Here is a 13,351-nt window from a genome sequence, read left to right as displayed (position 1 = left end):
GCTAAATGAACTGTGGGTACCGATACCATGGGACAAAATAAGGAAGGAGCCCTTTATGTGCTAATATGGTTGACCCTTGAAGACAGATTACTGAGTTCAGTTCCTGAGGTGCAGTATAACTTTTATGTTGAAAACCAAGCAAAACTGAACCAAACACCATACAGCAAACTTGTTAGCAGTGGTTGCCTTGGAAATCACTAGAGGAAAAGGATGGGGAGGGATGGTCCAAGGAACTCTGGCTTTCTCTGTAGTGTCACAATTTTGAAAAGAGGCTGTGTCTGATTATTGCTTAATCCTTACAAATTAATTTCATAATATGAATGATTAAAAAAATGTCTGGACTTTGGAGACAAGTAGGTCTGGGCTGGAAACCACATCACTTGGATTTTTAACTTGGGGTGGGCCCTGCCCCTGTTCAGGCCCCAGGCGGTGGGAATGTTAACCTCTGCCTGTGCCCAGTGGAAAAACCGGACCAGTGCCTGTGGAGGGGCTGACGTAACGTCTAGATGCGTGAAAGGGCTGGTAATTGTCAGTTGAAAGTGAAGGACAGGCTTATCCGGGAATAGCACAGCCCAGAGGGCATGTCCCTCTGGGGCTCTGTTTCCTTGGGAATGCTGCCAGGCCCACCGGGCACATGAGAGCCTTCGCAGAGCCCCAGGGGGTGAGGGCTGAGGTCCAGCCAGGCCGGTGCTCTGACTCACACGGTGGCATCTCAGGGTGTGAGAAACACGTTGTTCTGCGTGACCCTGAATGGGGAGGTTGGGATCATGGCGCAATGGCCTCCAAAATCACAAAATTATGAGCCCCGTAGGGCTGCTGGCAAGGCGAAGGGAGCCTTTTCCCAGTCACCCTGTGGGCTGTTGGTGACCATTGAGGGCTCCTGAATTATCACTGGAATGCTTGGAATTCTGGTGGGATTTGGGAATTGAGGTGGGAGAAGTGTGTCCTAGGCTGTCATTCCTTGCTTGAGTGACCTGGAAAGAGCCCCCTAAAATGGACAGTGAAGACGATAAACTCTCCCCCAAAGCTCCAGATGGCGTCTGATCAGCCAAGTGTTGACTGTCAGTGGTTTAGCTGAGATGAGATGCCAAGTGGATTCCCTCCATCCTGGCTCCGAGCATTCCCACCACCTGCCACACTTCTACCCTGCGTTTAAACACAGCCCGATGTGCACCAGGAATGTTTCCTCTTAGAAGTTCATGCTGCTTTGGTCCACATCCTTCCACACTCCACACACACACGCACACACACACACACACCTCCCACACTTTCCACCCCGAGCGACCCCAGCACTGGTCCCCATGTCCCATTCCTTCTCTCATTCCCTGGTAATGCCTGTCTCTCTGGAGGGCATGGAGGGTCTGATTCCTTTGGGTTCCCAGCCTGTAGCCTGAAGTCTGCTGTAGGGTCTGGAGTAGATCCTAATAAGATGCAGCTGTCAACCCACCCCTGCAATGGAGCTGCCTGCACTCACTTTGCCTCTACCCGCTGCCCCCTCAGTGGATTTCCCCAGACTGGACTCTGAAAGATCTTTTTATAGTACAGGCCTCATCATTTTAGTCCCCTCTTGATGACGGCCTTTCAAAGCCTTCCCATTACTCACAGGATGAGACAACGTTCCCTAGTGCAGCTCCCTCTAGAACTTCTCTGCTCCAAGACTCTTGTGGTAGCCCCTTGTACCCACCTGGGCCTACTTCCCCTCCTCCTGTCCCTACTTCCCCTCCTCCTGTCCCTCCCCCCTTGGCCTACTTGGCAACAATGGTTTTGCTTCTCCTCTGCTTCCCACTGCTGGAAGCTGAACCTGTTGGAACAGGATTCTGGAAATTGTGGTTCCCAGGCTTCCAGCCCTGGCTGGGTGCCCTGATATTCACTGCACGCACAGTGATCATTCAGGGGACACTTCCCTATCCTTTTTATACCATCTACATAGAACTGCTTGACATCATCTAATGACTCCATCGGTCTACTACTTTCATCTTCCCCAAGGACCTCTTAACACGCTTTGTCTTCTCTGCCCTGAAATATATCAAAATCCATTTCTGGCAGATCAGCTCCTGTAAGCTTTGATTGTGATGACTCACGATCTCTTCTCTGCCTCCTATGGAAATTCATCAAGGTGTGTCTTGGTGCCTCCTTCTGCAAGGCCCGAAGTTCAGGATTTCACAGCCTCCTACAGCCTCCTCCTTCCACCCCAGGGGACACTGCTCACCGCCGACACTGCAGTTATCAAATGGTGACCTTGACACTGGTCAACTCCCTCCATTTTCCAAACCCTTTCATGGGTGCCTTTGGGAATCATTCCTTGCACAGAATCGACGGATTTTTTCCTTGACCTGGTTTTTTACTTACACTTCACCCACCTACTCGTGACTGTGGAAGACTTCCCCGATTGACAAGTTTTCCATTTTAAAGATGTCTTTTTCTCCCACCTACCAAAAGCATCTCTGGATCTGACAATTTCTGAAATATTCCATTCCACAAACACTTACTGAGTGCCTACCATGTACCTGGCTCACTAGGTGAGCAGGAAGACGATCTGATGTTTATGATCAGCCCATCCCTCATTTCTAACAGGGCATTTCAAGATGAGACCTAATTACCTGAAAACTCTTTCACCTTTTAAGGCAATTTCCCAGTTGGCCTTTACCCCAACATTTTATGATAATTCTTTTTCTAAATCAAGACACACCATATGATGAAGTTTGGGAAGTATTTCCTCACCAGGAAGTTAAAAAATAAAACCGCAAGGCAGCATCTGTTTTGATAGCTTTATTGGAACACGATGGTAACACAAAACATGGATTTGGGGGCCCACCACAGATGGTTCTCCTCTAGGGACCATGTGCCTCACTTCTGCAGCCAGCAGGGGCTCCAGGAGGCCCCCAGGAGGGCAGGGGCAGCTAGAGACAGACCTGCAGTGGCAAGTGGCATGTGAGCACCTTGACCTCAGCCCTGACCAGCTGAGTCTGTGGTCAGCCAGACCAGTCTTATGCTCTGTCTACTTGGCCATGACTTAGAGATTCACCTGTCTCAGACTCTTGGGGAAATTTCCAAGAAGGGGATTCTGGGGTTTCCAGAAGGAATCCAGCCAAGAGACTGAGCATCTCTGGGGGCCACTGGGGCAAATCGTGCCTTCAGGTGTATTGGCAGATAAACTGCTTAAAGCTCCTACTATATAGGCCAAACAGTCTTCTAAGGGCTAGACATACAATGGTCAACAGAAACAGGCAGGACTCATGACCTCCTGAGTAGGGGAGACGGACAGGGGTCAGGGAACCACACAGATGACTGCAAATGACAACCATGCCCATGGCTTCCAAGGACAGTTCTGGGGGTATGGGTGGGAGGACTGACCCAATAGGGAGGATCAAAGAAGACTCCCTCAAGAAGTGATGTTTTGGCTGAGATCCTGTGGCTGAAAGGGCAAGAGGAGCTTTTCAAGTCATGGAAGCAGCTCTGTGTGCGGCCTGGTAGCTGGAAGGAGCAGTGAGATAAATAAACCCAAAGGAGAAGGCCGGTAGGGTTGGGATGAAGAGATGGAAGGGAGTGTGGGGCAAGAGGAGGCTGGAAGGCACGTCGGAGCCCACCACGCGGGGCCTGAGGGCTGTGGGAAAGATGGTTTTCTCTATGGGTTTGCATTTTGCACAGCCCAGTGTGGCTGTGGGTTGGAGGGTGGGCTGGGGGGAGGCCAGTGGGGAATACGGGAAGCTGTTTCAATTGTCCTGATGGAGGGGATGGCAGTGGGACTGAGTGATGACAAGGCAGGTGGAGAGAACCAGGTAAACGGTGGATACAAGTGGGAGCTAGGATACAAGAGGATGGACCATGCGGAGCCAGGAGAAAGTTGATGCCAAGATTGACCTTTGAAGCCAATGGCAGGGCTTCTGTACGAGAAGGGGGACCCTGGGAGAGGAGCAGGTGCAGGGAGATGGTCAAGGTGCAGTTGTGGACATGCTCAGGGTGAGGTTGAAAGCCGGTCAAAGGCTCCCAGAAGGAGCCTGGGCTCCAGGTACACATGTGTGAGTAATCTCCTTAGAGATAAGTCTCCTGGTACCTTCAGAGGGTGGAGACGAGGCCACAGAGGGCGAGAAATCGCAGTGAGAGGAGAAGACTCAGGACTGAGCCTTGGGGAACAGCACATGTGGTGGCTGGGGAGGGAACGGTGGGCTGATAGAGGGACTGAAAAGGCATGGGTGGATGGGGAGGGGGACCACAACAGGGGTTCTTGGAACCAAGGGAAGAGTGGGCTCAGGGAGGGGCAGCGGTCAGCCAGGAGAGCCCAGGAACACCCTTATCTCTCTGGGGCTCCACCTCCTTGGGCCTCTTCAACAACCCTGGAAATAGGAAAGGGGAGCGTAGCCCCTGGGGCAGAGGAGTAAAGAGCTGCTCCAAGGTGTCCGCCGCCACGCCCACGGTCCCGCATCCAGCAGAGAGTGCAGCGGGGCCAACACCCCCGCCTGTCATGTCCTCACCACCCCACCTCTCCCTGTCCCTCCCTGTGGCCCCGCACACTTTCCCCAGCAAGTCTGCTCCATGCCACTCCTTGTTGATGGAAAGCACCAGAGAGGGTCAGAACTGCAGCATGAAGGGACCCCCCCAGGCTCCGGGTCTGAGCCTCGCTAGCAGGAGGGTCTGCTGAGTCAAGGAAATATCGTGGCCTCTCCTGAGAGGCAGTGTAGTGTTGTGTCAAGAGCTTCTACCCATCCTCCCATTGGTCTATTCGTCTGTTTCTTCCTTCCTTCCTTTAACAACTAGTCTCAAGCGCCTCCTATGTGCCAGGCACACTTTCTAGCTGAGTGGCCCCTTACTTCTCTGAGCCTCAGTCTCCATTCCTGTAAAGACAGGTCGACCATCCCTGCCACATGTGACGAGGATGACGTGAGCTCATGCGGCATGAGCTCATGTGTACTCGGCACACAGTAGGTGTTCATTAAAGGCTAACGTCCTTCCTTTCCCTTCCCTCCCTTCATCCCGCAGAACCCACGAGGGAGTGAGAGGCCAATGCTTCATGGCAACAACCCTCTGCCGTGCTCAGAGGGCAGGCGTGTGTTTGCACATACACCTCCGTGTACGCGCCTGTGTGCACATCCCCGAAAGTCCCACCGTCTCTGCCCGTGACTCAGGGCCAGCACCAATGTGAGCTCTGAACCCATGGGATTCAGCAGACCCAGACCCAGGGGAGTCTGAGCGCAGAGCAGTCTGCTCCATCCGAGGCCAGAGGACCCCAGCACCCACCATGTGCCCTGGGAGTCCCCAGACTGAGGCTAGGGTGTGTCCTCGGTGGTTTGGGGGGTGCTGCTGGGTCCTTAGTGGCTCCAGGAGTCAAATTTTGGTGACCAGAAGCAGAATCTTCAGCGTTCTGGGGCTGGGTCTAGACAGCCTCGGAGGGCAGCATCCTCACCGATTCCTGGACCAGTGTCCTTAGCAGCTCCTCAGACAGTGGCTTTCCCGGCTGCTCCTCCAAGGGGCCTCCCACGTGTCTCTGGAGGAATCTAAGCGCCCACAGGCTCTTGCAGCAGCTCAGAAGATTGCTGGAGCACAGGGTGCAGGACATCGCTGGCTTCCTGGGGAGACACAAGCATAGGTTAGGGCTGAGGTGACCACCGAGCAAGGCCAGTAGGGCCAGACCTAGCCTCTGGCCTTTGCTTCTTCTAAGCCGGGAGCGGGGAAGGGTGGGGTGGTATGGGGCGGGGAACCTCCCACGTGCAACAGGGACTTGTTCCCTCAACCCACAATGGGGAGCATTCAGGAGACTTGCTTTCAAACCCCAAATCAGCTTCTAACATGCTGTGTACCCTTCATCAAGTTACTTAACCTCTCTGAACCTTAAGTGGAGGTAAAAATAACCACCTTTCCAATTCTTGAAAGGATTAAGTGTTATAAAATATGTTTAAAAGTATCCCACACATTGCCTGGCTCATGGTAGGAGACCAATGAATGTTTGCTATTTCTGTGTCTGAATAAAATGATTCCTGAACACCTACATCATGTTTTGCATGAGTTGGGGGAAGGCTGGGAGAAGAAGACACAAAGATTTAGTCAGCTTTGCGTTAAAATCAGTTGTGAATGCGTCTGTCTCTCCATAAGAATGTGCGGTCCCTGAAGGCAAGGCGCTTGCCTTTCAAACCCCTACTAAGTGGCCACCGGCACATAGTAGGTCCTCAGTTGTGTCCATTGAGTCAAGCTGATTGAAGGTCACTGAAGGTAAGTTAGCCAAACACTTGGGAGGAAAGTTTTTAACAAAGTATTTGACATACATTTTCAGAAAGATGAAGACTTCCCCCATATCTGGTTATACAAAATTCCTTTGCCCTGGTGCCTGCTAAGATGTAGACAGCTGACCTGCTTTTTCCTTCTGATACTTTCAGTGAGTAAGAATTCCTTCATTGTTTTTATTTCAAGCCTTCTGAGGTCAAGAGAAAAAGCCTCAGTGTGGAGGGCCTGTGTTTTTAGTACTCAGCACGCAGGTGTCCCTTTATAACCTGGAGTGGGGACAGGCTCAGAGCTTTAATCAGGCAATGGGATCTGGCCAAACTTGGGTGGCATTGTTTTGTGTCATTGTTTGTATGATCACAAGTACTTTCTGTTTTCCACAAGCGATACTGCATTTCCATTTATGGTGATGATATAAAGTCTTATAAATATATTTCAGTGAAAACAGCCAGGTGGTGTAGAGATTTAAGTGTATATAATGCAGTTGGGAGAGGATTATGGGCTGCACAGGGAAGGGGATTTGCAAGCAAGTGTGGTTTGAGGAGTGTCCTTGCAAGTCCTGGCCCATCCTGGCTCACGCTTGGCCCCAATGCAGGAGAAGCTAAGCATTGCTTGGTGTCCCTAGACACTCTGCCTGGGGTCTCTGCAGCTCGAGGGCAGGACAAAATCTGGCTTTAGCTCTGTCTAAGGCAATGGATGCCACCTAGTTTCTTGCTTCCCTGCCTAGGCTGGAGCAATAGTTTTCTTCGTCCAGTTTCAGGCTGGAAGCTAGCCCTTGCTTGGTCCTGAGACTCACTGTGGGTCCTCCGGATGTCCCATGAAACTCGTGCCTGGCCTCAGCTCTAGCCATCATCTGTTAAGGTATTCTGGCCGCCAGAGGAATCGAACTCACTCCCTTCCACATGGAGAGAGAGAAAAGCATCATGCTTCCCCTTAGAGACCATCAGAGGGGAGGTGTAGATTTGGATGCCTGCCTTTGTAAAGGCTTTGTGAACAGCGACACAGCCAGCACCCACAGCCAACACCCAAGCTTCCTTCAGTGCATGGTGTGTTCTGGCTTGGCCAGTGCTGGAGGCCTTGCATGGCCCAAGCTCTCTCGTGGGTTTGGCCAGCCCCACCGTCCCCAGAACACCTGCCCTCACCTGGACCTCCAGGTCACACCCCTGCACTTCAGAGGCTCCGGTTCTTCTCCGCGCCAGCAGTGTACATATTTGACCAAGTAGGCAGGTATCTACCCTTGGATTAACATTCCAGATGGAGCCTGAAGTGTGATAAAGTGACTTTCACGTAGATTAGTGAAATTATCAAAGACAAGCTAGCTCGAGGCTAGGAAATTACCTCCCTTCTTCTAAAAGGCTGTAAAATCATTTAAAATAATATTATTATGGAAGTATCACGTGTTCATAGTAAAAAACACAGAACATAGAGACTAACAAAAAGAAGAAAATAAACATCTCAAATAACTCCTCTACTCAGACATATCTTTCTGCTACATGGAGATTGTGTCATTAAATATTTTTAAATGAAATACATCAAAGAGGCTATATAAAAAACACATATGTGTGGCTTAAAATATTAAAGAATATTAAAATGAATACAAGTGTAACCACCTCTCAGGTTAAGAAACAGAATTTACCAGTCCCTGACTTGTTTCAGCAAATATGTATGTCCTCCTGAATAATATACTGTGTTGTTCTGCCGGCATTTTACTTTTATATAAATGGAACCATGTTTTAGGATTCTTTTCTGTAGCTTCCTTTTTTTAGTTGTTGTTTAACATTATACTTTTGAGATTAAACTCTGTCAATGCGTGAACCTGTAGTTCATTTTCACAGTCATAAAGTATTCCATCATGGGAAGATACTCCAATTTATTTATCCATTCACCTGCTGGTGGACATCTGGGTTGTTTCTCATTTTTATCTTCTCCCTTCTCATACTTGTTTTCGAATCTATGCTCTACTGGCCTCATCAAATAAACAGGAGAGTTTCCCTTTTACTCTCCTCTGAAGAGTTTGAGCAGGACTGGAACAATCTGTTCCTTGAGTGTTTGGCAGAACTCCTTGGCAAAACCAAGTACTACTGGTGTTTCATTCACTTTCTTTATTTTTTAATGGTTATAGGACCATTCGGGTTTTCTATTTCTTCCCAAGTCAGCTTTGGCAAGTTCTGTTGCTAGGAATTCGTGCACTGCATCTGAATTTTCCCTTGTTTTGGGCATAAAATCGACCACAAGGTTCTTATCATCTTTCTTAATCTCTGCAAAATCTATAATAATATCTCCCTTTTAGTCTTAATATTGTTTGCTTATGATGTTAATGATTAATTTCTCTTTGTAATTTTGTCAATGTTACTTTGTCAGTTTTACTTTTTGAAGCTGGTTTATTTGGTACATACAAGTTTAGAATTCTTATCCTTCTAGTGAATTGAATCTTTTTTCAAAAGATGGTGACCCTCTTTATCTTTAGTAATACTTTTTGCTTACAGTTCACTTTGTCTGCTGTTAATATAGCTACCCAGATTTCTTTTGGTTAGTATTTGCCTAGTGTATCTTATTTTTCCTTCCTTATACTTTCAACTTTTTTGTTTCCTTGAGTCTATCTCTTGTAAAAATATTTGTTTGGGTTTAAAAAAATCAAGTCTGACAATCTCCATTGTTTTAATTGGCCCAGGTTATTCCATTTACATGTCCTGTGATTACTGATATATTTTGACTAATTTCTTCTATATGATTTTGTGTTCTACATTTGTCCCATCTTTTCTAAAATTTCCGGTCTTTTTTTTTTTTTTTGCTTTGTTTTAAACTGCCTTTTTTCTCCTTCTCTTTCCTCCTTACCATATGGAATTTCCATCCTCTTATTAAAATTTTTTGCCATGCGTATTTAACTTAATAATGTCTAGTGGTATGGAGACCTTCCTCCTTTACTTAGCTTGCCATTCATGCCAAATGTAAGTTGGGATGAGACACTAAGCTGGATTCCCACACTGTGTAGACTTCATTACATTACACACGTCTAGAGATACTTGTATGTTTAATATTCCTGGACTCCTTTATGGCCCATCTTTGCCCTGAGCTCTGACACTTGAGGCTCGGAGATGTTAATGGGGTTCTAGGAGAGCACATAATAGGTTGTCTGCCATTCGGTAAGTGCTTATGGTAAACATCTTATTTTTACCTTCCCATCATCAATCCCCCTTCTCTTGGTAATAACACCTTGATTCTTCTTTGGGATCCAAACTTCCCTACTCTTTGTCCATGTGGGTGAGGTGAGATTTACCTTATTCATTGCATTGGCTCTAGGTCTGGGTACAGAGGTAGAGACAGGACCCCATCCAGCCAATGAAACTTAAGCCTAAAACTTTCTGTTGGAACGGGAGGAAAGGGGCATATTTTCCATTGGGGCTACTAAGATGGTAAGATGTAAGCTTGGAGCTCCTGGTGGCACCATGGGGAGACTCTAACTGAAAATGAAGGCAACACAGGGTGAAACTGAGTTGAAAGCTGGAGAAAGACAAATTTATGATGACATTTGAGCTCCTGAATCCAACTTGAAGCTACTCTTGATTTCTTCAGTTCTATAAGCTAGTTCCCTACCTCCACCAATCCCAACCTCTTTTAATTGGGTTTCTGCTACTGGCAGTTAATAGTGTCCTAGTAGCATTCTTAAATAAATGTTCTCTGAGTATCTTTTCACATGAGGATGCTATAATATGTTCAGCCACCAGGGGTCAGGACCCAGTTTCAATGAGAAGCCTTGCTCAGTCTCGCTCTGAACCTCGGTTTTCTCGTCTGTGAAATATGTTAATAATATCAAGCTCACAGGACAATTGTAAGGACTCAGATAATGACTGTCAGTGACCTTTTCCATTATCATCTACTACTGCTTATAGTACAAATTATCACACAGAACCACCTCATGCACACATTACTCTGCTCTGTCTTGTACTTGCACCTATACACATGTCATCCCCATTGCTTGAAATTCCTTTACCTTCTTTGCTGTGCACTTTGAAGTGTTTCAAGGTTCTGTTCAGGCATCACTTCCTCTGGGAAGGTGTCTCTGAGGTCTCCCAGGATTACTGATTCCCTCCTGGCTCCTACAGCCCCTCCGCTGAGACACTTAACCTCCTTGGGTTAACCATCAGTTTACCTGTCTATCCCCCAGACTAAAGGCAGGTGTTGGATCTTTCATCATCTACCCCACTGTCCAAGTTTATAGCAGGTGTTCAATCGTGTGTGTGAACTAATGAATGAAAAACCCAGCCAATCTCATTTTCGATAGTGATTCTCCCATTTTCTGACTTCCCAAGTTCACAGGTCAGCAGAAGCAGAAGCACTTCCCCTGGCTGTGGGACAGCCCTTACCCCTCTGTGTGGTGTCTCATGCTGGCTTTATTTCTATATCTACCTTCCCACTACTACCAGCCCAGAAGAGCATTGTGAGCCAGGACCTTGGGACAGACAGTGAGGCATGGTGACCATTTCAGCAAATACCTGCTGAGCACCAGCCCTGCGTTGGGATGATTGGGACAAAATGTGAGATTTAGAACCAGGAGTCATGCATTCAGTTTGAGGCTTCCTCACTCCCCTGCTGTCGGGTCTCAGACAGCTCCACCTCCCTATCGAAACCCATCTCCCCATCTGTAAAATGGGCATAATCCCAGGGGAAGTGCTGTAGAAGCCAGGAGAAGTGATGGGAGAGGAGAAATGTTTAGAAATTCCAGAAGATTCTCCCTTTCTCCCTCCTCCTTTGTTTCCCGCGATGGGTATAGCCATTAGCTGCTTTTCCCTGAGGGTCACCAAGAACTGGCACTTGAGGGACTGCGTGTTGAAGGCTGGGCTGATCCCTGAACCCAGACCCTTGCTTATCCCGCACCCAAGCAGCTGGGGGAACTGCCACACCCAGAAGGGCAGTTTCACATATATCCTGCGAACTGGGTCAGTGCAAAGTCCCCTCTCCTTTTTGAGGAAAGAGAAGTGGAGGAACTTAGAAAGGGGACGTGGCCCTCTAGTGTCCTGGGAGCCAGCCACAACCCACCAAGTGTCTGTCCCCTTGCCTTACGCTTTTGCCAAAATCAGGGGTGACCCTCTTCTCCAAGCAGACCTAATTTCTGGTTGTCCTAAAATAAGCTATGAGGTGGAAATTTCAGGATGCCAAGTTACCCAGAGCCCACTCATATGAGTGTTATCTTCAAATAACTTTGTTTTCTACCACAAACCAGTACTACCCAGTATTTGGCCGAAATGACCAAACTTCAGCCCTCCGCTCATGAAAGAAATGATTTTTTTCAGGGCCTTCTCATACTTTTCTGGAAGTAAACACAGAGGGTTTGCCTGCATCAGCGTCAGCTTTGAAGGGTGGAGGGCTGGGGCAGGATGATGGGCGCCCATGGCCAAGTCCATAGATGGAGCTCTCTTTCTATCCTTCAAGCTGGGCAAAGGCTTCCTGCAGGAGTTTTGCAAAAACAGTGTTCATTTTCATGACAAATAAGGTGGGAGAAGCATGCACCCACCACTGGGAGAGCCAAGGCCTCAGGGCATGGGTCTGGCAGTTTCCATGGGGTCCTCTTTAAGGCCCTCAGTCAATAGTCACGTTGAGTGCTTACTGTATGTTTGGGGTGCCTTGGGGGCCCCACCACCCACTTCTTTACAGACGAGGGAACTGGCTCTTCGTGGGATTAAGTGACCTGCCTGACCAAGGTCACACCAGTGCGTGGAGGAACAGGGCTCTGTGCCACGTCTGCTAGGTCCAAAGCCTGTGCTCTGAGCCCTAAGAGCAACCAGATGACAGCCGCTATGCACGGAGCTCCTGCTGCACGCCAGGCCTGGTTCTGGGCGTTTTGTAAATATGAGCTCAACCTCAAGGGGTAGGTACCGTTAGTCCCCCTATTTGATGGAGGAGGAAACTAAGGCACAGAGAGGTTAGGAAACTTGCCCGAGGTCACACAGCCGGTAAGGAGTGTTGGGCATGTTATAGCACGCTGGGCTTGCTGCTTGAAGGAGCAGTGAAGGCGTGGTGCGGCTTACTTCCACTCAACCCTTCCTTTGCCTCCGTGTCACCCACTTTTTGCTGATGAATGAGACGGCAGAATAATAAAACGTTGAGAGTGATCATGGGTCAGGCACTTAACGTTGAACTCTCGCAATATCCATGTGATACATATGATAGAGTTACGATATTCTTATCTCCAACAGATGAGGAAGTCTGAGCCCAAAGAACTTTAGTTCACTTGCACAGCCAATAAGTGGTGGAGGATTGAAAGAGCCCAGCTTGGCCCACCTGCAAAGCTGGAGATTCCCTGCCCCCACCTCCCCTCCCTGTCCAATGCATGTGGACTCTGGGCCATGATCAGATCTCCCCAGTCCCAAGGGAGATCTTGTGTTCACCCTGCCCGGCTGCTCCAACCCTAAGTAACCTCTCTTTGAGACTGGCTGGCTTGCCCAATCCTCTCCCTGAAACTCTGGAATGTTTTTTAAAACCGAAGGAAACCCCCAAAACCCTGCCCACTCACGCCAGTGGCTGCTCACAGAAAAAGAACCCCCAGTGCCCCAGGCAACTCTCAAAGTCATGTCCTATCACTCACTCCATCCCACCCCGCTGAGGCAGGCGAAAGGTCACGCCCATTTCATAGATGGGAAATTGAGGCTCAGAGAGGCTGCCATTTGCCCAAGGTCATCCAGGTGGGTCAGGCGCTGCATCCCGGGCTCAGCTCCTGGCATCACTATGCCAGTTCTTTTGACTGAAGACTTATTTGCTCTGTAGTCTCTGAACGGCTCAGGCCCTGGGCGTGGGCTCACCTCTCTGATGGTTCCTCCTTAGCCCCTTCTTCTCCCTCTTCCCTGCCCCTCTGTCCATCCTTAAATGCCAGAGACCCCTTCTCCTTGCCAGCTATACCTCTGCCCTAGTCAGCCCCCCTCACAGCCCTTCTAGGACCCTCCCCCTGCGTGGCACCCAGGAAGTGATGCCTTCAGAGGTGGCTGGTGGGCCCCCGTACAGCCAGTCTAGAAAACAATTAAGCAAAGTGTAACAAAAGGCCTCAAATATCCCTCTCCTTTCACCAGTAATTCCGGTTCCAGAAATTCAGTTTCTGGGGAAATAATTTGAAAGAAACAGAATATTCTCGGCATGGAGATGTTCA

General features: G+C 48.7%; 1 protein-coding gene across 3 annotated transcripts in view; it reads right to left on the bottom strand.

The window, feature by feature from the left end:
- Positions 1-2,797: 2,797 nt before the first annotated feature.
- HRH2 (histamine receptor H2) overlaps positions 2,798-13,351 on the bottom strand; it is a 47,560-nt gene continuing 37,006 nt past the window's right edge. For 2 of the 3 annotated variants that reach the window (XM_036845489.1, XM_036845490.1), the window contains exon 3: positions 2,798-5,564. In XM_036845489.1, the coding sequence (XP_036701384.1) occupies positions 5,372-5,564 (193 nt within the window). In that variant the 3' untranslated portion in view covers positions 2,798-5,371. Of the gene's footprint in view, positions 5,565-11,544; positions 11,659-13,351 lie in introns of those variants that run through there. The other variant, XR_005019167.1, reaches the window with a different exon arrangement.

The sequence above is a fragment of the Balaenoptera musculus genome, chromosome 3, assembly GCF_009873245.2.
Source record: "Balaenoptera musculus isolate JJ_BM4_2016_0621 chromosome 3, mBalMus1.pri.v3, whole genome shotgun sequence".
Classification (NCBI taxonomy): Eukaryota; Metazoa; Chordata; class Mammalia; order Artiodactyla; family Balaenopteridae; genus Balaenoptera; species Balaenoptera musculus.
Note: the sequence above shows the minus strand (reverse complement) of the source record. Positions and strands in the feature narration are given on the sequence as shown.